This window comes from Catharus ustulatus, chromosome 4 (assembly GCF_009819885.2).
Source record: "Catharus ustulatus isolate bCatUst1 chromosome 4, bCatUst1.pri.v2, whole genome shotgun sequence".
In the NCBI taxonomy this organism is placed as follows: Eukaryota; Metazoa; Chordata; class Aves; order Passeriformes; family Turdidae; genus Catharus; species Catharus ustulatus.
This window is the reverse complement of record NC_046224.1, coordinates 40,921,659-40,944,506: the sequence shown is the minus strand read 5'-3', so window position 1 is coordinate 40,944,506 and position 22,848 is coordinate 40,921,659. Positions and strand designations below refer to the sequence as shown.

At 40.8% G+C, this 22,848-nt stretch overlaps 1 protein-coding gene across 5 annotated transcripts in view; it reads right to left on the bottom strand.

The window, feature by feature from the left end:
- The window catches only part of EEA1 (early endosome antigen 1), a 92,171-nt gene that overhangs the window by 52,060 nt on the left and 17,263 nt on the right, over positions 1-22,848 (bottom strand). The window contains exons 1-4 of one of the 5 annotated variants that reach the window (XM_033056904.2): positions 21,346-21,478; positions 20,106-20,246; positions 3,371-3,463; positions 819-941 (exon numbers count right to left, since the gene is read on the bottom strand). In XM_033056904.2, coding sequence (XP_032912795.1) covers positions 819-920 — 102 coding nt within the window. In that variant the 5' untranslated portion in view covers positions 921-941; positions 3,371-3,463; positions 20,106-20,246; positions 21,346-21,478. Of the gene's footprint in view, positions 1-818; positions 942-3,370; positions 3,464-11,399; positions 11,492-20,105; positions 20,253-21,345; positions 21,479-22,848 lie in introns of those variants that run through there. The other 4 variants (XM_033056906.2, XM_033056901.2, XM_033056905.2 and 1 more) reach the window with 4 other exon arrangements.

Sequence of the window (22,848 nt, the reverse complement as noted above, 5' to 3'; positions counted from 1 at the left end):
TCTGCCTGCCCCCAGATTTCCAATCTGCTCTCTCAAGGTTTGCAGCAAAAAGAATCAGATAGCCTTGTGCAGTTGGAGGCTGTTGACTTCCAGAATCTAAATTCTTCTAGCTCTTGAGCATAAAACCATACATTTTGTTTTAAGTGTGCAGTTTTACAGTGCACAACTGAAAGAAATGCACCACAATTTACATCTATTTACTGAAACAGCCTTTGCATTTTCTTGGGGGCATAAAAAAATCCAGTCAGACTATCTATAAAAAAATTTGTTTTTCTAATTATTTTTATAATGTTGGTGCAATACATAAGCTCTTAGACATGTTCAAAAACAGAGGTTTCTGAGATTTTTATATTGCCACCATCTGTTGTCTTTACCCAATATACGATCTTGCACTAGAAATCCGCTTTTAAAAAAAGTTAGCTAATAAGAGCTCAAAATATTTCTTTTCACAAAGAATGTGCCTGATCCAACACCACGTTTATCATGATACTGAGTCTGATGTGAAGAAAAACAAATAAGGAAACAGTCTTATTTATAAGAAAATCAAGCAAAAGCTGTTAATAAAAAAGTGTGTATCAGTGACTGCAAGCCTTCCAATACTGCAAATGTCTCATGTGACAGAAAACTTCAAACCAGAAAACTAGACATGAATTAACTCTTCTGCTGAATCTGTACTCTGGAATCATGCATATGAGATCAAATTGCATTTAAGCAAGGAATCAAAAGAAACAATTTAAAAGGCTGACACCACAAAAATATGCAGTTCATTTAAAGCACCCCATCACCAAAGCTATTTAAACAAAATAAACAAGACCCACACTAATAGCTGCGAGGTCACGAAGCTCCTGTCTTCCTTCTGTCCCAGTATGCTCACTCTTGTAATGTTCAGACAGATCAGTGGGAGTTACACACACTTTCATACATAATGGACAGATGAAGCCCTGTGAAATGTATATTTGTTTTTAAGAAATTAATAAAGACAAGAAAAAATGCAGACCTGGAATCAAAAGTTTAAATTCTTACACTGAAAGCTCCCTACAACCACCAAAACCAAAGTCTGTTTTCCTTTTGGAGAGAGAACTTTCACAAACCATACCAGTACCATACAGAAGGCAAGAATGAAGAGTTATTAAGGACATGAAAATAAACAAATATAAAACATGCCTTAAAAACTAGGACTATGCTTTATACAACTGTGTTTTTCCTTACGCTCTTGGTGCCCCCATCCATGTGACAGAGGAACAAGCTGCATAACAAACAGTGAATGGAGCCTGACAAGGAATTACGTCACACCCATCACAAGGTTTCCCATAAGGGTATTCAGATGTTTCAGATAAAGAGGAAGTTGTGGTGCAGTGAGATTGCAGAAATGCCTCTATAAATTAATAAGCAAGTTTGCAACAGCAGCAGGAGAGGCTGAAGCAAACTTATCTGGCTAACACTACACTAAGGAGAGCATCATCTCACTGAAGACTTTCTGCAAGCATGGAATATTTAGCAACCCTGTACTGCAGAGAGTTGCACTGGGACCTAAGCTGCAAAGGTAAGAGAGTCTCAAATGTTTCCTCCTTGGGCAGACTGCGCAGTGAATAAAAGATTTCATTATGGCCTGTGACCTGAAGTGCCGACACAGTCACAGACAAGGACACGAGCAAATTTTTACTTCTTATTGAGCAGTCTGAATTCAGACTTTCCCACTCCTTCTGTTTCAATTCTCAAAAATCAGGATTTATTTTAACCAGGCTTGAGAAGAAAGGAAACGTACAAATCTGCACAGATTTAATATTGCAACAATACAAATTAGAAATTCTAGCCAAGAAACCCCAGTGAAAACAAATTAATGGACTTCTGACTGCATAATAATGGAGAACCAGGTAGGAATACCGTGATCAAGCAAACATTCTGCAGAGAACAACTATGGTGCTCCTGAACAGAAGTTCCAGGAGAGACAAGACCTCAGGCAAGCTGTGAGGGGAAAGGAAGGCTAACAGATTCGAGTAGTGCAAATCTAAATATCCATCACCAGGTTCAGAGCTCAGTTTCAAACAGACTTTGAAATTCTATGCTAAGGATAATATCCAATGCAAGAAATGATGGAATTATGGACAGCTAAAAGATACTTTTTTTATGTAACACATGCATATCAATAGTGACAAAGCAGCCTTTGGTCTGATCCAGTTTTGACTCAGCAGAAAGAACAGCCAATGGGGCAATAGTGCAGGCACACCACCACACTGAAAGCCATGTCAAGAAAATACTGCTCCATTAGTACTGAGGTGCCTTATGGCACTCACAAGCTGTACAGTCAGTGATGGTGCACTCATGTTAACAGAACTGTATTATTTTAGCCAAACTTTAGAAAGAAATAATCATCTCATTACATGTTTTTATGCCTTAATCAACTACAAAAGTAGTAGATTTTAGTCTGCAATTTAAGAATATTTATTTATTAGGAATTGTTAAATGAACATATTTGGACTCTAAAATGTGTGACATGCAGAACATGCAGCAACATATTAAAGAATGTCTGATCACATTGACTGCAATAAGGATTCAAGAAAGAAGAAATAATCAGATGCACAGACAGGATTTTAAACAGCACAGTGAAAGTTTCTTTTATCTTTTATCATATCACACACAGGAGTATTTGAATCATCACACACCTTATTCAGTGTAAGAAAGAGCACTTTACTCCCTTCAATGTTGTAATAGGGGTAATTAACCTTGCACTGTGTTTGTATGTTAAGCTCAAAACATTTTTAAGATAGGTAATCAGGCTACATTAGCACAAACGAGCTCCAACAGTCAGTGAAGTCAGTTTGTATTTTTCAGAGTTAATGTCAGACAACACTGTAAATACAAACACATTGTAATATGGGATTGCAGCAAGAATAATAACTTATTCTGCTGATTAAGTACAGCATACAGCACATGAAACACTGATAGGATTTATACTCCAACACCAAATAAAACCCAATATATTTGATAGAAGGAAGAGGTGAAACTGGAGTACAAGCATGATAAAATGTCAGTCCTTGTTTTTTGCAGCTCTCATTAAAGATTTATTAACAAGGAGTCTTAAGCTTACATCTCATTGCTTTTAATTTTAATAATTCATCTCTAAAACTACAGAAAGCATTGCTTGTGACCATTTGGATACATAAGCCTAATTAATAGTTACATATAAACATAGCTTAGTCTTCCTTTTTTATTTAGATAACAAACAATTTTTAGAATATGACATTTGCAAGTATTTGTTTAATACAGCTGATATTTAGGAAGGGCATAAAAAGTTATTCCAACAGTTCCATGGATGAGAGAAATAGCATCCAAGATTTAAGACACCAGTCCCATGTAGGGTGCACAGTACCTCTGAGGAGCCTTCATTGTTCACGTCCACGGCATTTCCAGGTGTGGCAGATGAATCTGAATCTGAACTCTGAGACCCACCTCTACCTGGAGTCTGAAATAGATTGGGAAGACAAAAATTAAAGTCTACATTTTTATACTTAATAAATATTTAATAAAGTGCAGTACATATCCTATGCAAAGGCCTCTCTTTTACTTATTGGAATAGAGAAGTATTTTCCTGCCACAAGAAGTGAACAGGCTGATAAGCAATAATATAATTTTCAACACAACATTTCAACAAAAGCTTCTATCCAACACTCTCCATCCATAAAAAACCAAGCAGACACCACAAGCAAAGGCCAAGATTTTAAACCACTTCCTCTCATGAATGCTCACCACAATACAAAAACTAAACTCTGCCCTTGTATCACTCTTGGTGACATTAAATTAGGTTGCTATACCCTATATGAAAACAGTAGAAATTACAATCTGAAAAGCTTCATTCGTAGTAAACTAGTATCATTCTACTTTCTTGGTAACTTGTCCACATTCTGGACAAGCCCTCATACATAGGAAAAATGGAAACCTAAAGTTTGAGAATCTTGTTGATTCACCAAGCACATAAGCAGGTACGCTGCTTTGATTTGGAAAAAAATAAAAATAATAATCAAGCCTGTGGTAAAGTTAAAACATGCTAATCAGTAAGACATACTCCTATGAATATGCTGAAAATCAAAACAGTAATAATTTGAAACCACAGACTTATATAAATAAGCAAATAAACTTTAAATATTACATAATTCAAAATCTGGGTAGATGGATTTTATCTTATAGTCCTTATTTAACTATAATTTTGATTTAAATTTGATTTAATTTCTCTTACTCATCTCCAGAATGTCACTGCTTAACTGATGGCAGTAGAGTAAGCATTCTCAAAGTAAACATCATTAAAAAATTATCTCAATACATATATGCAATCCTAGTTTCAACAGAGAACAAAAAGTTCATTATCTGGTTCCAGTATGACAATCTCAAATGGGATAAAGTAATGCTACTGTTGTATTTTAGTCCATCTGGAAATACTTGTAACTCTATAAAGGATTTTGTAATTTAATATGAGGATAAAGATAAAGAGTTTAAATATATATAGACCGAACTCTACAGAGAGAGGGACAGAGTTTTACTTTCTTGATCTTGGTGCCTCCAAAATCTTATTTGGAGAAGAATTTTCTTGCTCAAATGGATCCTTTTATTGAAAACAAATCAGTTATATAACCTCTTATAAGATAACTGCAGCACAGATGATTCCCATTCTTTGAACATTAAGTATATTTTTCTGCTTTGTTTTAAAAAGAATGTTCTATTTTCAACTTTCATAAATAAAAAGATAACAGATAGCAAAGACAACAAAGATAAAAAAGATAAAGATTTCGAACATAACAAAGATAACAGCCTTTTACTATTTCTCAAATCTAAAATATATGTCATTAACAGGTCAAGTTTACTGATTAAAGACCTGATTCCCAGTGAAATACATTTCAGTTTTGGAAAGGCTCTGACGACTGGCCAAGGAGAAATGAGAAGCATTAAGCTATGGGGGCTGGTGACAGGAAGAGAAGACAACCATCTCTTCTCACTTCAGCCTTCTCTGAGGTCACCAATTAAGTGATCAACATACTCTGGTTTTCCTACTCCATGTCTTTTTCACATTAGCTGTATTGTATTTCTAAAGAAAATGTGAATGCCATTTCCTTCTAGTACAGCATACAAAAGCAACAAGCAAGGCAATGCAAGCTCTGCAAGATAGTAACAGAAGGGGCAAAAAAGGGGGTAAGCAGAGATACTATACACATGCAAAATATGTAAACTGAAGGCATCGGTACTTCTTCCCAGTGTGACTGACACAGATAGATACTAAACAATGTACATTCCAGCATGGACCACAGGTGCACACTATTCAGGTTTCCACATGACATCAAACTGGGAGCACCAGCTGATGCACTCAGGGGCAGGGCTGCCACTCAGAGGGACCTAGAAATGCCAGGAGAAACAGGCCAAGGGGAACCCTATGCAATTCAAAAGGGACAAATGCAGAGTCCTGTGGCAGGGAAGGAAAATTCCTGGCAGCAACAGAGGTCTCTCTGCTGAAAAGGACCAAGGCCTTGTGTCAGCCAGCGAGCTGAAAAGGAGCCCACAGTGTGCCCTGTCTGCAGAGATGGCAGCCAGAAGCCTGGACTGTGTTAACAAGGAGCCCTGACAACTGATCAAGGGAAGTGATCCTTCCCCACTGGCCACCATCCATTGGACCACATGGGGATACTGCTCTCCCGATCCAGGGAGAACACTGATAAACCAGCGTGAGTTTAGCAAAAGGTAACCAACTCATCTGGGAATGAAGCATCTGACCTGTGGGAAAAGCTGAGGGAACAGGCTGGCTCAGCCTGGATGTAGAGACAGCTTTGGGAGCACCAAATAGCAGCCAGACCACCACTCATGAAGAGGCCATCTAACAGAGGAAACCAAATGGTCTAAGCAGCACACAGTGGGAAGACCAGACACAAAAAGTGAAATGAGAGATTCCTACTGGATATAAAGAACAGCTTTTCTAGTATGAGACAGACCTGAACAACTTGTGCTTGACCTCCAAATTGATCCTGTTCACTCCTCAGATTCCTGCCCCAATTGTTCTGTAGCACTTTAAGAAGTGCTGCCCACAGAAACATACATCCCACAGGAAAGCTTTGAAATACAAGTTAAGTAACTCCCTTAATGAACACGTAGATTGTGTTCAATTGACAGAAGAATAATATCTAAACCAAATTGTAAGTTGTAGCCAGGTTTCCCAGGAAGCCAGGTAAGTTAGAATATGGCATCTAATGTTTCAGTAGCACTAAGAGATGCTCCAACAGTTTCTTTAGACAGGCAGCATCTACCTCCACTTTCGCAATATCTGAGCATACACTTTCAGCACACCTAATGAATCATTTCATTCCAAACCCAAGAATCTTCTGCAACAATTAACACAATATTTTCTTCACCTCATGTCGTAATTCCTTATACAACACTACTGTACATTGTTAATTGCCCATCCCATTTCACCCTAGACTCCATTTTGCAATGAGATTTGCATATTAATTTCTGCTAGTTCTAGCACTACAAATTTGAGATTATTACAGCCTCCAGGATCCAAGCTCTTCTGTTATTACTCCACTGTACACTGTTATTACTCCATGGTTGCTCAAAGTACTTGCTTTATGAAACACTTCAGACATACTATAATCACACTAATAAGCACTGGATGGCATGTCTTATTGCATGCACTGTGTGACAGAAATTATTACACAGTACCTGGTGAAATCCTTCTAACCTTTCAAATATCAATGTGTGCTCTTGAAGAGAGAAAGCATAATTCCAAGCTAGATTTTGAAAGCTTACTACAAATGGTGATATTTTCTGGTGAGTGCCATGTGCGGGAAAGAGGAGTGGAAAGGAAACCGGACATTAAGTAACTTTAAAGTTATAGTCTATAGTATCCATTTGCAAAATATACAGAGTAGCAAGAAAAACTAAAAAAAAAAAAATTTGGAAGAATGTTAAGGAAGCCAAGATCAAAAATGAAATTAACTTATCTTTCCAGATTGTAATGTAATTTAAATATCCTTCACCATCCAAATAAAGAATGGGGCATTGGGAATGTCTTGTTTTAATTGATCATTGCATCATCAAATTGGTTCACACACATAGTTATGCTGCTGTGCTCAGGTACCACTGTGGTATCACATTCCACTAAAAAAAAGAATCACAACACATCAAACAATTTGGACTTTGTGATCTACAAAAAGAATTCAGAAAAATGTTCTTTGTTTTTAGATGGCCTATACAGGGAGCAAATAAATTATTTACTAATCCCAGAGAAAAAGAAAATTTCCACACAGGCTTCTGTGTATGTACAATTACAAAATTTACATTTGACATCTGAAGGCATACCCAGAGATGAAAGACTAATGCAAAGTTAGTATTTTATCCAGCATACTTCTCTCCTAGCTGTCAATTACATTTGTTTACTTTGCAGAACAGACTATGTTTCTACTGGTGGAGAAGCCCTAGAGTTGTAGAAGTAATATTCTAAACTTCATAATGCCGTTCTCTGTGTTTTCTCAAAAGTGCAAGCTAATATAAAGAAACATCAGTAACAACAAAAAGGATAACAATGATTGCAGCTTGTTTTCTGAAAAGGAATTGAAAATTATATAATGACTGAGTTGAGTCAACGCTTTAAGATGAGGGAGTATAAATATGGACCACTACTATGTCATTTTTGCATAGTTTTTTATCTGTCTATAGCTACATTCCTCTCAGTCAGAATACTCTTTTCAGCAATTTTAAATTCAGAATAAATTAAAACCTCTGGAAAGAAATATGTAAAGCCTTGAGAAAATGTGAAAAAAAGTACAGTAGATTTAGCAATTTTTTCAGCACAGATTTAAATACTACTACTAAGGGTACTACTACAGCCATAAAAAGGCCCTGAAGCAAAAGAACAAGACACAAAAATGAGAAGGTAAGAGGGCCAAAGCCCTTGTTGCCAAAGAACTCTCAGTGCTAGGAACAGGGTATTTTGCCATACAGAACGGTAACACCATTTACTTCTAAAGTAGTGTGACGCCACTTTATGACTCTGTAAAATGAAATGACTCCTGACTTCAGAGGGCATAAAACTTTTCTTTCCCATCATGCCATCAGTTTCACACAAGCACTTTGTGCCCAGGAAGAAGCACACATGCTCCCTTTGACTCCTGAGGAGAGGGTAGAAGCTCAGCTGCAGTTCAGGATCCATCCAAGTAAATATGCTATCTGCATATCTACTGCACTTATAAATGCGAAAAGTATAAGTCAGGTATGAGATGCAATTACCTCAGACAAGTAAAGTATCTCTGTGCCTGAGCCTGGAGTAAGAGAAAAGGTGACTGTACTACCTGAGCTGTAGAAATGCCTGCAAAGCCCTGTTCTCCCCCAGACACTAAGATCTCAAGTCCAAATACTCAAGCATTAGTTAGAAACAGAAAGCAATAAAAGAGCACAGAGAACACCCAAACACAGCACAGCAGCCAACAGCTGTAGACACTCAGTTAAAGACAAATAATGGAGACAAAAACTAATGTAAACAGTAGTCACACTGGTCCAATAGATGAGCTGGCCACTAAAAAATCATGAGCAATGGGCTCAGGAGAAAGTCAAAGTAATCAGTTTTCTACCAGTGGAAAATAAATGCCTCCTCCTTGCAAATACCAGAAATAAGCTCTGCTTTCGCAGGCCAGAGGCACCTGTGACTGTCCCACAAGATTAACAATACAGAAATCACACAATGCCCACAAAGGGCATCAAAGTTGAACACAATAAAGATAAGACTGCTCTCCAAGGAATCCACTGACAAAAATCAAACTATTTGAGCAGGAAAGTTGTGTCTCGGACATTCCCCGCAGATGCCTTTTGGGAAAAACTGCCTTTTTTCCAGACCAGCATGATGAACAATGCACAAAACCAGGAAGTGGCAACAATGTACAAAAGGGGTTTTATTGTGCAAACACACAGAACAGGTGGATCCCTGAGATGTCATGTTGAAAACACACACAAAATTTAGAAACTTGTGAAAAAATTTAGAAGCTTGTAGGGAAAGGATGTCAAATGAGGAGCTAGTTGAAGACAGCATGGAGATAATAACCTCAAAAACTAAGTAAGCAATGTTCAATATATAATACTTTCTACTTTGAAAATATGCCATTCAAAGCCAGGGTGAAGATGCTTTTAAAAACAGAAGTTATAACTGTGGAAGAAATAAAAAGGTGATCAAGGTAGAGAAGTAGTATAAAGAAGAAACACCTGATGTTTTGAAATTTCAGCAATCAGAAACTATAAACTGTATCTTTGTAATTGCTGTCTGCCCTCTTTGCAGCTTGCCAGCCAGCAGAGTTACAACAAAAATGAATGCAATAAATAATTCCTTTTTCAAAAAACCATGCTTTCATAACTCAAGTAATATCACCATTAATGACTAGCTCTCTGGCTAGAAAGGGTGGCATCACCTATAATCATATAAAAAAACAAATAGATGTGCTGTGCAAGAAGCTATGTTTCAGTGACAGAAAGGCAGGCTTTTTTTGCCAGCTATACAAATGATGGCAAATAAAAGGGTCAAGAGGAAGTTCTTTATCCTTAAATTACTGCATCAGACACATGAAAGATATTAACTATGTTCTTTATTAAAATAGCTGACATAAACCTAAGGTTCATTATTAATACTAAAGTGCAGCAGAAATATTTTTTCAGTTTGTTAAGTGACTTTTCACACCTGCCAGAGTGCAAGTCAAAACGGTATGTATTCACAAGGTTGTGCATGCAATCACTGTTTTTACAAAATTCCTAAAGCCCCTTTTAGTATGGGGTTAACTTTTAAATGCATAGTTATTTTCAGCAATTGAATGGTTAACACCTTCAAAAATCTTGGCATTTCTCTATTTAATTTTTAGGCAGGAAGAAGTCTGTTTCACCTTTCTTGACAACAAGCTCTCCTGTAATCCTGTCATTTTCAGGAGAAATTGAGAACAACTGTTTGTTCAATCTTTCAGAATTTTTCTCCCACAAAAACTTTTGCACTGACTTTAGATTTTTATAAGACTTGTTTAACTGAATTCATACTTAAGGGAAAATATCCTTTGGCAATGTATGAAGCTTTTTCCTCTCTCACAGAAGCCTTCCTTGATGGCCTAGTGTTTCTCAGAATCAATAAACACCCAGTTAACTGCTGCCAATATTTAATTAGGTCCGAACTAAGTTTCCCTGCTTGTTAGCAGGGCTCCCCATTAAGCTTCAGGAAGGAAGTTTTTCCTTGTATACACGAAGCTCCAAATAGACCAAGATTCTTCACCTGCTCAGGGTCTATGACCGAAAAATAATCTGAGGTATGTTTTATAGTGAAAAAGTTGGTGGTATGCTTACTTTATTACCCCTAACTCTCATTCTTGTAGCAACGCTTCTTTGCACGGCAGATAAAGAGAGCAAGCCAGCGTTTCCAATAAAACACTCTTTGGCAGAGGTGTTACATAGACAGCACGCTTTGGAAGCCGCAGCAGATAACACGGGGCGAGCAGCTGGTCTCCTCTCTATCCGTGAGCGCCTCCTGCGTGACACGGACACCGCTCTCTGGCGGTGCGGGCTCTGGAGCGCTGCCTGCCCAGCGCCGGCGTGACTCAACCCTTTTGGGTGCATGGCCCTGCCGTGCCGGCCGCACGGAGCCGGGACCACGCTGGCACCTGCCCCGCGCCAGCGCCTCCGGGTAGCTGCCACCCGAGCCGCAGGCCAAGCGCAATGCGACCTGCACCGGCGCGGGGATCTGGGCAAGCGAGAAGGCTTTCGGAAACGGGTGTCACAACTTGGCTCTCCAAGCCCGCCAGAGCTGCCGGAAAAGCCGGTTCCTAAAACACCGGAGGCGGCCGGACGGAGGATGCCGGGCTGGCTCTCGGCGTTAGGAGCCTGCTGCCCGCCAGCCCCTGAGGAAAACACCGCAGGTCCCGACGGCAGCTCTCCCCAGGCCGGGCTTCCCTTCATCCTGCCCTATGCGCGGGCGCCCGCAGCCGCGGCGACGGGCGCAGGCGGCGGGCGGAGACGCCGCCGTGCTACGGAAAGGAGCCACGCCGGCCAGGGCCGCCCCTCGCCCCTCCGACAGGCCCGGCCGCGGGAACCGCCCGCCGCCAGCACCTCCGCCCAGCCCGAGGGACGACACCGCCCCCAGCCGGGACAGCGGGCTCGGCTCGGCCCGTCCCGTCCCGTCGGGGCTCGGGCGGTCCCCCGGCGAGAGGGCGGGGGCGGACAAACTCACGGCATCCGGGCCGCGACGCCCCTAAGCCGTACCCTGCGCCGCAGGACGGGCCGGACAGGGCCGGTGGCTCCGCTCCGCCGCGGGGAGCGCAGCTCCGAGGCCGGCCGGCACCAGGAAGCGGCACCGGCACGGCACGCCGCCCTCGCCGCTGGGGCGGGTCTCGCTGCCTTACCCGCTGCAAAATCCGCCTGAACATGGTGGTAGAGCGCGGATGCCGCCGGGCGGCCGCGGCCAGGCCGAAGGGAAGCCGCGGGGCCCCGCGCAGCGCCGCCCCCGCCCCGCAGGAGCCCGGTGCGGCCCGCTCGCCCCGTGACAGCCGCCGCGGCCGGGGAGGCGGGGCAGCCGCCGCGCTCCGCCCCGGGGAGGGGCGGGTCCCGCGGGGAAGGGGCTGCGGCCGCCGCCCGGCCGCGAGGAGCAGGGCAGGCTAAACGGGGTAGGGGTGCGGAGCGTGCCGGGCCGGCGGGGGCTGCTCCCGGCACGGGATGGAGTCTGCGCCCCGATCGCTCCGCGGGTCCCGGCCCCGGCCCCTTGCCGACGCACCGGGCCCAGAGCCGCAGTTCCCGGTCTGTCCCTGCGCTGTGCCCGGGGTCTCCGCAGCCCGAGAGGCGTCCTGGCTGCTGAGGGCGCAGGGGGAGAACGGAGGGCAGCGGTGTCTCTGCCCCCGGCCCTCGGCCCTCTCCCCTTGGGGGGGCTGCCCCAGGCTCCCGACAGCTGAGGGCCCATTGCTATCGGCACCAATCTGGCATCGGCCGAAAGAAGGAAAAGCACTGTAGTTTGATCTTGCGGCGGAGGGCTCGCGGAGGGAGGCAGAGTGCAAATGTACCACCTGTTACTTTGTTACTCATGCGGCACTGAAAGTACTGAGAAATGCGCGTTGAGTGAGGATTGTTGCACCAAACTTGTTTGGATAATTACCGGCAATTTAATTCTGATGAAGCAGCTCCTTGCTTCAAGCCCTCAGCTGAAAACACGACCTTGTGGCATGACCCATTAGGTGCTTTTTAAATATCAGAAAAGAACATTTTACTCACACAATCATACTTACCTTAAAAAAAAAATAAAGGTACAACCCAAAAAGCATCCATTTGAAAGGAATGAGAAGGAATCATCTTTACAACAAAATCTGGGCCTGGTGGTAGATAAGGCCAGATACAGAGGGGTAAAGGAAGCAATGGGGGGGAATCATTGATTCCATAGGAATTCCATTTATCGACACAGACTGTTACTTACTCAAGACTGTGCTAAATCTCTGGATTTAGAGAAAAAGAACAGAGATACAGAGAAAACAGGGGGGATATACATTAGAAGGGGACCTTAGGTGTTTTGGGTAGTCTGTACCTCTCAAGTACCTCACCCAACAGGGAAAGAGTGGGAGAATGTGGCCAGGAAATCAGGATAAAAAGGAGGGGCTGTGTCTCCTAAAAATTTTGAGAGACCCCATGGGGAATGCCCCATGACCTCTCCCTTTACTCAAATAAAGTTACAGGACTCTTCTGTCTCCTTTTTGGACATAAATCTCCGGTGTTGTGGATTAATTTTCCTGGCAAGTTTAATTGAGAAAGAACGGGTATCTTTAGGTGCTGAGGCAAAACCCCACATCAGATGTGGCAGGAGAGTTGCTGGAATACACGTACCCTCTGGAATACGTAATTCAACAAGTTACAGCTCCCCATTCTATCCAAAAGCTGCACTTTTGGCATGTTGGATGCCAGACAAAGGGTCATGAGTAAATAATCAACTTGGTCAACAACTAATTGTGACTAGAACAAATACCACAGCAAAGCACCAGTTGTGCTGTAAAGATCAAAAACATTTTTTCACCCAGAAGCTGACATTTCTAAGTACTCTAAAATCCTCACACATTGTGTGAGTTGTGAGCACATGACCAGAAGAATTTGGCTGCCGTAGCTGGAGGCTTGAAGCATGGCAGTGTTATGTGACTGGACTCGGTTTGCTCCAGCTACAGGTTCCAGTGTGTTTCATGTTAATGTCATTGGATCCACAACTGAGGCACATTAAGAGCACACACACACTTGGTAATGGCTTCAGCTGATGAGTGGTGACTGGCAGTTAGGTTTTTTTTCTGAATTTTGTACATGGGATTAATAATAGGAATAAGATTGGTTTTGTACAGTTGTACAGATCTTTAAATATTTAGGCAGACCATTGATACTTTTAATCTAAACAGAAATGAATGCAAGTTTTATAGATATTTCAACAAGAGTGGCAGCCTATACAGCAAACTGCTGGAGTGCTTAGGGGAGTTGTTTTGCCAGACCCAAGCAACTTGACCAACCCATTTTTGTAGAACAGTTTTTACTCTCCTAGGTTAGGAATTCCTGACTGCTCAGAGGAAGATGATAGTGATTTGAGGACCCTAGTTAAAAGTCTTACATCAGAGGAGGCTTTTTTTAGCAAGACTTGAAAGGAAATACGTGATCCTTTCCTTGTGTGGATGTTAGAACACATGCATCTGTCTCCCTGTCCAAGCATCGGTCCATCAGTAATTTGTTCATCTATGGGCCAATTTCAAATACAACAGAGTCAGATAAGGTTTAAAGATGCTAAGTTCCTACAAATTTAAATAGGTAGCCAAGGAGAGGAGAGTTCCTATTGAATCCTGGCTGTAAGGAAATACTGCAGTGTGGCTGCTTTTACATTCCAGAAAATCCACATAAAAACTCACCCTTGGGGCAGAGATCTAGGGGGAAAAATAAATTTGTCCCATTTCTAGTGGAAGTCCTTGGTTTTAATTATTGTATGTATGGTAATGTCTTCGAATTCATATCATGTGCCCTCCTAAAATTCAACAGAATTTTCAGGGGTTGGTAAATAAGCTGTGTCCTCAGGCATGTGAGCTGTAAACTTTCATTTCATCTAAGCTCATAAATTCTGTTAAGGGTGACACAGAGGTTAGAAGGTGCCTTTCTGAAGAGTCAGTTGTTGGTAGAAAGTCTCAGAACACAATCACAGCAAAGACTTTTCCAAAACCAGCTGGGAACAGGTACTTTATCCTTTAAACACAAGTTGAAGCCTGAGAGTCTGAACTACAACCTTTTGCAGCCTCTGTCAAAGTCAGCATTTTTTTATTTCAGTACAGAACTGAAATCAGTCTTTTGACTGTACAACAGTTTTCAGGATGGCCCACCGTGTACCAGCACCTCTCAGATCATCCAAAAGATAACTGCAGGGTTTTGTCGGGAGTTTGGGGAGGTGTTCTTTATTTTTAATGGCTATGCATACAGTCAAAAACCAAGGAGGTCTGGACCACGGCACACAAGAATTGGTGTTCACACAATCTTTTACCCCCACTGAGGCTACAAGGAACCACTGCCATTTGGCAGAAAACGGCAAGGAACACATGTGGTATGTGCACAGTACACATGCTTGCTTACACTAATGGCCTACAAGTTTCTGGGTTATTTATTGTCCTACATGTTTTCAGTGTTTACACAGATGACTATTTTCAGTCATGTAAAATTCCTGACCTCAAAACCACTTGGTCACAAGCTCCTTTGGTTCATGATGTACAATACAGGAAAAGTATCCCATTTTTTCAAGATGTTGTTTCTAAGTATCCTATTTATAAAAGGTATCAGCCTCTGGTTGGTTATCTTTCTCCTAGCTCTTTAACTGTACACTTTTGACTGTCACTGTGTGTTGTTCCATATACTATCAGTAAGTAGCTTTCAAATTTACCCATATCTTTTTCTGAAGCTCTCTCCTTTCAAGCTGACCTCAGTCCAACACAGATAGTTTAAAATATATGGTTTAGTTTACATGGTGATAGTTGGTCAAAGGTTGGACTTAGTGATCTTGCAGGTCTTTACAAACATCGATGATGCTATGAAAGGTGTATGAAAAAATTTGGAAGATTTACGAAGTGCAGATTTGGACAAAAATGTATTTACAGCTGAAGGCAGGGCTATTTACCAGCACATAGGGTAGTTTTAATTTATGCTTGAGCTAATCACCAATGGTTTCTGATCCATTCCCTTCTCACTGAAGAGAAAAATAACAGCTCTCCAATTCTTCACTCATGGTACTGAAGAGGCTGGCCAGAGTACTTCTCCCTGCATGTATTAGAGTGTGTTTGCTCAGCTGCTTTAGAACCTGGCTGACTCTGTGGTGATGTCTCTAACAAAGAGCTGACAACTCAAGGCTGGTTCCTGTGCTACAGAGAGCCTCTTTCAAGTCAGTGCAATTACTTGCATGAGTAATGAGTGTGTGTACTAATAAAGGTTGCATGGCTAGCATTAATACCAAATCCAAGAGCTCCAAGTCATGACTTCATTCTAGTATTACAGAATCTGAACATTGTAAACACAGCTCTCCCTAAGAAACCCCAATTAAGGACAGAATAACAGAATTATCTCTATTACCAACAACAACAACAACAACAAAAATTGCTCCAGTCACTGATTCCTTTTCCATCCACCTCAAAACTTAATCCCTGTGTAGCATATGCCATGTAGCTTTGCTGGAGTGGCCAGACAGACAGGCACTGGAACCACAGAAAGCCCAGCAGCATGCAAGGGAACTTAAGTCATAAATATGTATAAGTTTGTGTAAAAAATAAACCACATATTCATATAACCAAAATCTGACATGGAGAAGATCTGCTGCTGAGTCATGCAGAGCATTCTTGGCCAAATGCCTCAGCTAAGAAATTATTCTGCATAAAGTTGAAAGCCTGACACAAAAGAAACATTTTAAAATTCCACCATAAAAAGCTCTGGTGACACCATGTCCATTCTGATCCTATTAGTCCAGAGCTGTTAAGAATTGTTGGCAATTCGCCCAGGTACTTTCCAGTAAATGGCACAGAAAAGGGGTCAAAAGGAACAAGAAAGGGGTTTTGTGGAATTTCAGTGCAGAGTAAAATGAAAATATTTTGAATAACAGATTCTTTGGGGTAACTTAACTGTCCACCTTGGCATGTGCTAATATACACGTGTAGTTTCTCTTTCCCTCCTCTTAGACACAAAGTTATTCATCTCCATCAGTCTAGGCATGTTTGAAACTATTGCAAAGATTTTTAAGTGAAATGCTTTAAATGCCAAATCAAAGAAGTAGGGGAAATAGTGATCATTTGCATGTCAGTATTAATGGTTATTAAAATGAACCTTAGTAGGACTGTTCTAGTTACAGCAGAAACATTAGATGAATTTTCAGTGTATGAAGATTTAATATTTGAAAATTTAATAATAGCCAGGGCATCATTTTGGTCACCCTTCTGCATAACTGCAAAAAATGCTGAAGGTCTGACATGGGTTGGTTTTTTTCAAACACAGATCTAACCAAGTGCAATAACAAGCTTTTGCTTGGGTTATGTTGGTTGGTTGGTTGGTTGGTTGGTTGGTTGGTTGGTTGGTTGGTTGGTTTTTTAAAAAAATAAGAAGGTCCATACAGCAGTGCTTCACTGTCCTCTCTCTGAACACTAATGCACTATTTGTTCATGGCCTTGTATATAAGTAGATGCAATAAATGTTTATTGAGAGTCACTGTGTACATGTGTTGCATCAGCAATTCAGTTAAACATTTTTAAATTACCAGAATACAGGCTGCTAAATAAAAAGGCTGAATTTTAACTATTAAAGGAGGTTAACAGGCTTTCTTAAAACAGTAAACAAATAAACCCATAGCTTTACACTAATCACATAATGCTTAATGGTATCTGTAATTATAAAGTTAACCTCTCTAAGTCATCCAGATTTGTATTTTAATGTCTGCTGCATCTAGGAATCAAAATGCTATTTTTAAAGTGTACAGATAAATGCACACTACTAAATGCTGGCTGGCCAAACTTGTCTATGTAGCAATTGTAGTAATGATTTAGACTGTTCTCACTAAAAAATTAAAGAGTAGAACCTTTCACTCATCCTCTTCTGGTATAGAGCAGGTACAATCTGCAATTTCATAAAATTCTGAAGCAAAAAAAACCCCAAAACCATCTAATTTATTAATGGAAAATAAAATGCATACACCAAAGCCTAGGGCAAAGAGGCACTGGGTATCAGTGAAGGAAAAAGTAACAAATGCATTTCCTTTGGCATGATGAAATGCCACATGGTCACACAGTTATCAAGGACCAACCCTTCAACAGCTGAGGCTCCTTTACATTAATGCCAGCTAGATGCATTGCTGGGTCAACTAACAATACAGATTTATTCTGGAACAAATACTCATGCACCACTGAATTTCTGTATCATCTGAGGTAAGAAGAGTGTGGGTTACAGTGTTAAAGCAGTTTTATACTTTCTGTTGACTGCAAGAGATTTAGAGAAAAGAGCAAAGAACAAGTGCTGGCTATCCAATCTATTGTGAAACTGGTCAGAAGAAAGTAACTGCTTTAAAACAACGTTAATACATTTTGTGAGGTAGAATAAATTAGCACAACACCTGGAATTTTGCTATTTGTGCTGGTAACTTTTCTGGTAACAGCTAAGTACTCTGAAGCCAAATTTGCCAAGCCATGTAAACCTAGCCTGGCCTCTATACCTCTCTCCTCTTAGATGATTGTTAGCTGTAATGGTAAGAGCCATGCTAGTGATGTATCTGCTCCAAAAATAAATATTCACTCCTTACTTCCAGCTTGGCAATGAAATGGCTCCCCCAAAACTGGATATACATTGTAGAAGGTTTTAGTATGGACCATCTCTGCCTCAAAAAGTTTTAAAACCAAAGAAGGAAGAAAAACATCATATAAATATTTTTTTAAGATTTAGGATTACAAAACCAAATAAAATCATCCAACCTAAAAAATGTCTCAGTGGTGGTTTAACTATCTGGCTAGAATATGTGTTTAGTGCACCAAAATCTCTTTATGAGTTTGCCAGGTGATTTGAATGATCAAGAAATGGAAAATCAAGTGTATTCATTGAAGTTAGAGCATTTTATTCATATTAGACATTTCTGACCAAATATAGAGATTTCCCATAGGGAATAATAAAGCCCTTTTTTGGTAAGCAGTTGGACAATACTGATTTGTATGAAAAAATTAATTTTTTAAGCTTGTGTAACGTATTCCCGGATTCTGAAAAGTCATTTGTCTTTAGGAAGGAGATGAGGGTCATCTACTGCTACATCATTTTTCAGCAGTATTATGTCCACAATAATTTGTAGAGGACATCTGTTTTGTTGTCTGGCCCAAAGCAGAAAAAGAAATGAGGAGGTATTCAGTGTTTCAAGACATTCAGAGAAATATCTCAATACTGAACATTGGACCCTTGGCTCTCTTGCACACAGTGGACCCTAACTTCAGTTACGTTTTGAAATCAATATTCCAGTCTACACTAACAAAAGAGAAAACCCATTACACATGGTTCATGACTGAGCAGGGCTTTTTTGGTCATCCTAAATTTTGATTCTCATTAAGGACTGGTGTTCCTGTTAGGTAGAAGCACAGCTGGGGGCTCTGTTTACATGGAAAGGTGGATAGCATGTGTATGTTCCTATCAGGGAGGTATATGAGACCATAACCATAGATATGGTTGAGTGTGGGAACCAGTGAGAATCCTACAGATGCACAATGCAATGGCCTGCCTTTGCAATTCTCCTTTCACAAGGAGACCTGAGACTTAGAAATACATGGGAAAAGGAAGGGGAAAGATTAACTGAGGGTCACAGTCTTATACTTTAATATTGGGATACCAGATATGGAGTTATCTCAGTCTCACTGAGGCTTTGCAAGAAGTAGCCATAGAAGAGAAAGGATTTTATAAAGTGGTGGGCAATTAGTAGCAATAAGCTATTTACTGAAGTGATCCAAGAAGCTTATTTTTTTCAAGGTTCCTTTGATGTTAAGTACTATTTTTATAATTGTAAGAAACAACAGATAATAAAAGGTGTTCTCAGATCCAAGCAAAAATTGATGCTGAATGAAGTTAATAAAGTGAAATATATTTTAAGAGTATTAAAGAAAGTTCAAACTGAAGTCACATTCAGAAGCCCAACTTGCTGTTTCTTATTAAAGATGTTGGTTTCCTGATGCCTGCTACTGGCAAAGAACAAGTGCTGGCTACTATATCTCTGCAGTGCAAAAACTGTTACAGATGGTTATAGCACGTCTGTCCACTTTCAGCTGTCAAGACCCAGGCTATTTCCTACAAAGACAAAACTATGTAAAGGCTAGAATCTTAGAATTTTATACAGCTTCTATTTACTTCTCACAAATTTTTAGGACCCTTTAGACCCCATCCAGAGGATGTCTGGTATTTGAGCTCTCCAAGTTACACTCCTCTGCATCTGTAGGGTCATCACACAAAAAGTGAACCCCTACCCACAGCCTGTGATGGCTGGGGAGGTCTCTAGAGCTATCCCCCTGCAAGGCTCACCCTAAATCTCTGCCCTCACTGAATCCTCCCTTGAAGATGCCAAATGCATTTTTGCTAGAGTCTTTAGCATGCCCTTCTTCTCAAATGTCTTTGTGTTTGTTCTTTCCTTGTGATACCACTGGGAACATCTTCTCCACAATAGTTTCTGGCATTCTCTAAGAGCTGAGCTGACACTGGGACAAATCTCAAGGGCTGTTACCCCATGGCAGCATGCTTCCATCAGGTGACCACATTCATCAAGCAATGCACCAGGGGAGCAAGATTCTTTGTCAAAATGAATTCCATTTCCTTTCCATATATCAAAGGATATTTTTAAGACCTACAGCTGATGGCAATACTTTTCCCAACAATGACAGCCCAAGAAACAAAAAGCTACTTATTTGGTGCTAGGCAAAGATGCTGAAAGAAAACTATTATCATACATTATTTTACATCACCTTTGCTCCCAGCTGCAGTCAAACATTATGAAGTCTTGTAATGCATGTGGTTTTAGTGTCATTACACAATCAATCACTGGCTGGGTGCATTTTTACCCCTCTTACCCCTGCCTCCTAAGTGTCTGCTCACAGCAGAGGTTGGTTCCATTTTCCAGAAACTAAGGAAGGCTGTGGTGGAGAGCAGAGGACCTGCTGACCAGCAATTTTCAATGTAGTGTGGAGGGGCACGTGGTTCTGTTCAGCTCTCTGTTCAGAATGAATGAGAACAGTTATTTAGGGAAAATAACAAAAAATATTGGTAACAACAAACATGCTTCAATCACTCACTACCAAAACTGTCCCTACATGTCCTACTCCTCCTCATCCTCCATGGAGGCCCTGTAGCTTCTTTTGCTTTTGTGGAGGAAAGAACAAGTGACTGATTCAATTAAGTTGGATGTAATAATAGAATAAAGCCATATTATACTCTTACAATAGACATACAAACATAGAAAGATTGATTTAAGAGGGTATAGACTCTCTTAACTAAGGAACCCTACACCAGTTGAAAACTTTACAATTTGGCATTAATAGTAATCTTCCACCCTATTATTTTTTATGCAGTTAATACATAAGTATGTCAATAAGTTTATCTGTCTACACTTGAAACAGCTATAGATACATTTTTACCAAGTCCCATTGAAAACATTTTACCTATTAACTTTTCTCTGCCTTTGGCAATTCCAAGTAAACAAGAGAATTTATTTCTTACCTCAGACCCATTCATTCTCTTTCCAGGAAGCTGTCAAGAGCCTTCAAATTTAATCTTACTACTTATTTTTTCCTTATTTCACTGTTCTGTTGACACAGTCATATGCTTATAAACAAGGATAAACTGCTGTATGCATGGCATGTCCAACACCACTACAGAGCTAAAGGCAAAATGGGGGGTGGGCTCCCTCCAGCCCAGAAGCTATTTTGCCCTATCCACTGCTTCAAGTCAGTTGCCTACCACAAATCCTTCTCTTCATTGAATTTTGTTGTAAAGTTCAGGCCAAATCCATCTGCAAAGCAGTGATTTCTAGAATAATATAAAATTAAGAAATCTACAATTTTTCCAAATTATAGCTATACTAGGAAGATGTGAAGGATAAGATGCAGAGGGCTCCTACAATTATCTAAAAATCTACTAAGTCTTTCTGGATTTGCCAGAGCACAAAGGCTGTGAGTCACAACTCCCAAGGCTTCCACTTAACAACTAAAAGGGAGAAATGATCAATAACATTTTTCTCAGTGAGTGATTAAGACTGCTTTTAACAATGCAGTCATGCATGCTATGTACTAAAAGGGATGATTCATTAGTTACTTGGAAGAGAGGCATCTTCTTTTCTCAGTTCAGAAGCCAGGGGGATGAGCCAGTGCTCCATGAACAGGGCTGACTAGCATGTAGAAAAAGAGGAAATACTGGCTGCTTTTGTCCCTGTCTCCACATCTGCAGAGCTCTTCTCACTAAAGCAAGAAAGAAATAGGGGAATTTTGTATTCAGAAGTGGCATTGTTTTAGTCATGCTTTGCATAAGTCTGACACCAGAGCTGCTGGCAGCTACTGGCAGCTCCCTCCTCTGCCCTGCAGTCACAGGTGCCTGTCCCCAGCCCAAAGCATGATCTTCATGGCCCCACTGATCAGCCCAACAACCATACCAACTGCTCTGAACACCACTTTCTGACGTTGCTTTGGCACATACATGAGAAATTTGTTTGTCCTGATTTTTGCGGCCATTGACTCTGCTAGCAAAGAGGATGATGACAAGAAAGGATTTTTTTTTAATTGAACCCTATTGTGCTGAAATGAATTTTAAACCAACACCTCCCCTTCCATCATCTTAAGTTTGCTAATGCTAATCTTCCTTTGAAGATGAGGTCATGCATACAATAACGTACACTTCACTCCCAAACCTTGTTAGGTTTGGGTTGCTCCACACTGTAAGGCCTTCTTTACAACACCCTGGTGGTGCAATACAGTTGTGTGGTGGCATAACCATATGAAAGGTAATGCTGGGTTGCCTTATGGTCTTCTTCCTGTGAGGAGAAATGATGTTGCCAAAGCCTAAATGCAAAACATTTCCATCAAGCAGGAATTGATGTTGTTGTATTTTAATCACAACAGGTGTTTAATTCATGGGCATGTACAAAATTTCAGTTTTTTGGTTTTTGGTGTTTTTTCTGATCAGACTGATCAAAATTGTCAAATAAAAGACCTACATTTCTTTGCCCTTTTCTTGAAGTCTGAATATCAGATACAAGCATAACTTGTGCACATTTTACTGCAGACTTGTAATAATCATTTGGACACACTGCACTCAGAAAACTGGCAGTGATTCCAAATTGGTGTGTGTGACAGACCTCTGGCACCAGCTTAGAGATGATCAGTATCTATAACGCTAGTATACATACAGTGCCCTTGCATCCAAACAACAATCACACTATTCCTAAGTACACTTGTATCCTGGATTTTATCAATCCCATTGAAACTCTGCTTCACTCATCCCTGGGCTAACACTTTGCCTAAATATTTCTCTCTGTTTTTGCTTAGCCTTTCTTCTGACCTAATCCTGGCTACCTCTTTTTGCCTTTCACTGCTCTCCTCCTCTGTCACAGGCTCCCTCCTTGGCAGCCAGCACCAGCTATTTAAGCAAAATCATTCATCTCCCTTACTCATGCCTCTGTTTCCCTCAAGAGGTCAGGGTGGGATGAAAGGAGGTGTACCCTCCACATGCCAGGGCAACCCTGACCCACATGAAGAGGTTAGCAGATCTAAGGACTGGAGAGGAAATCCCTGTCAGTACTTCCCTTGCCAAACACAGTTGAGC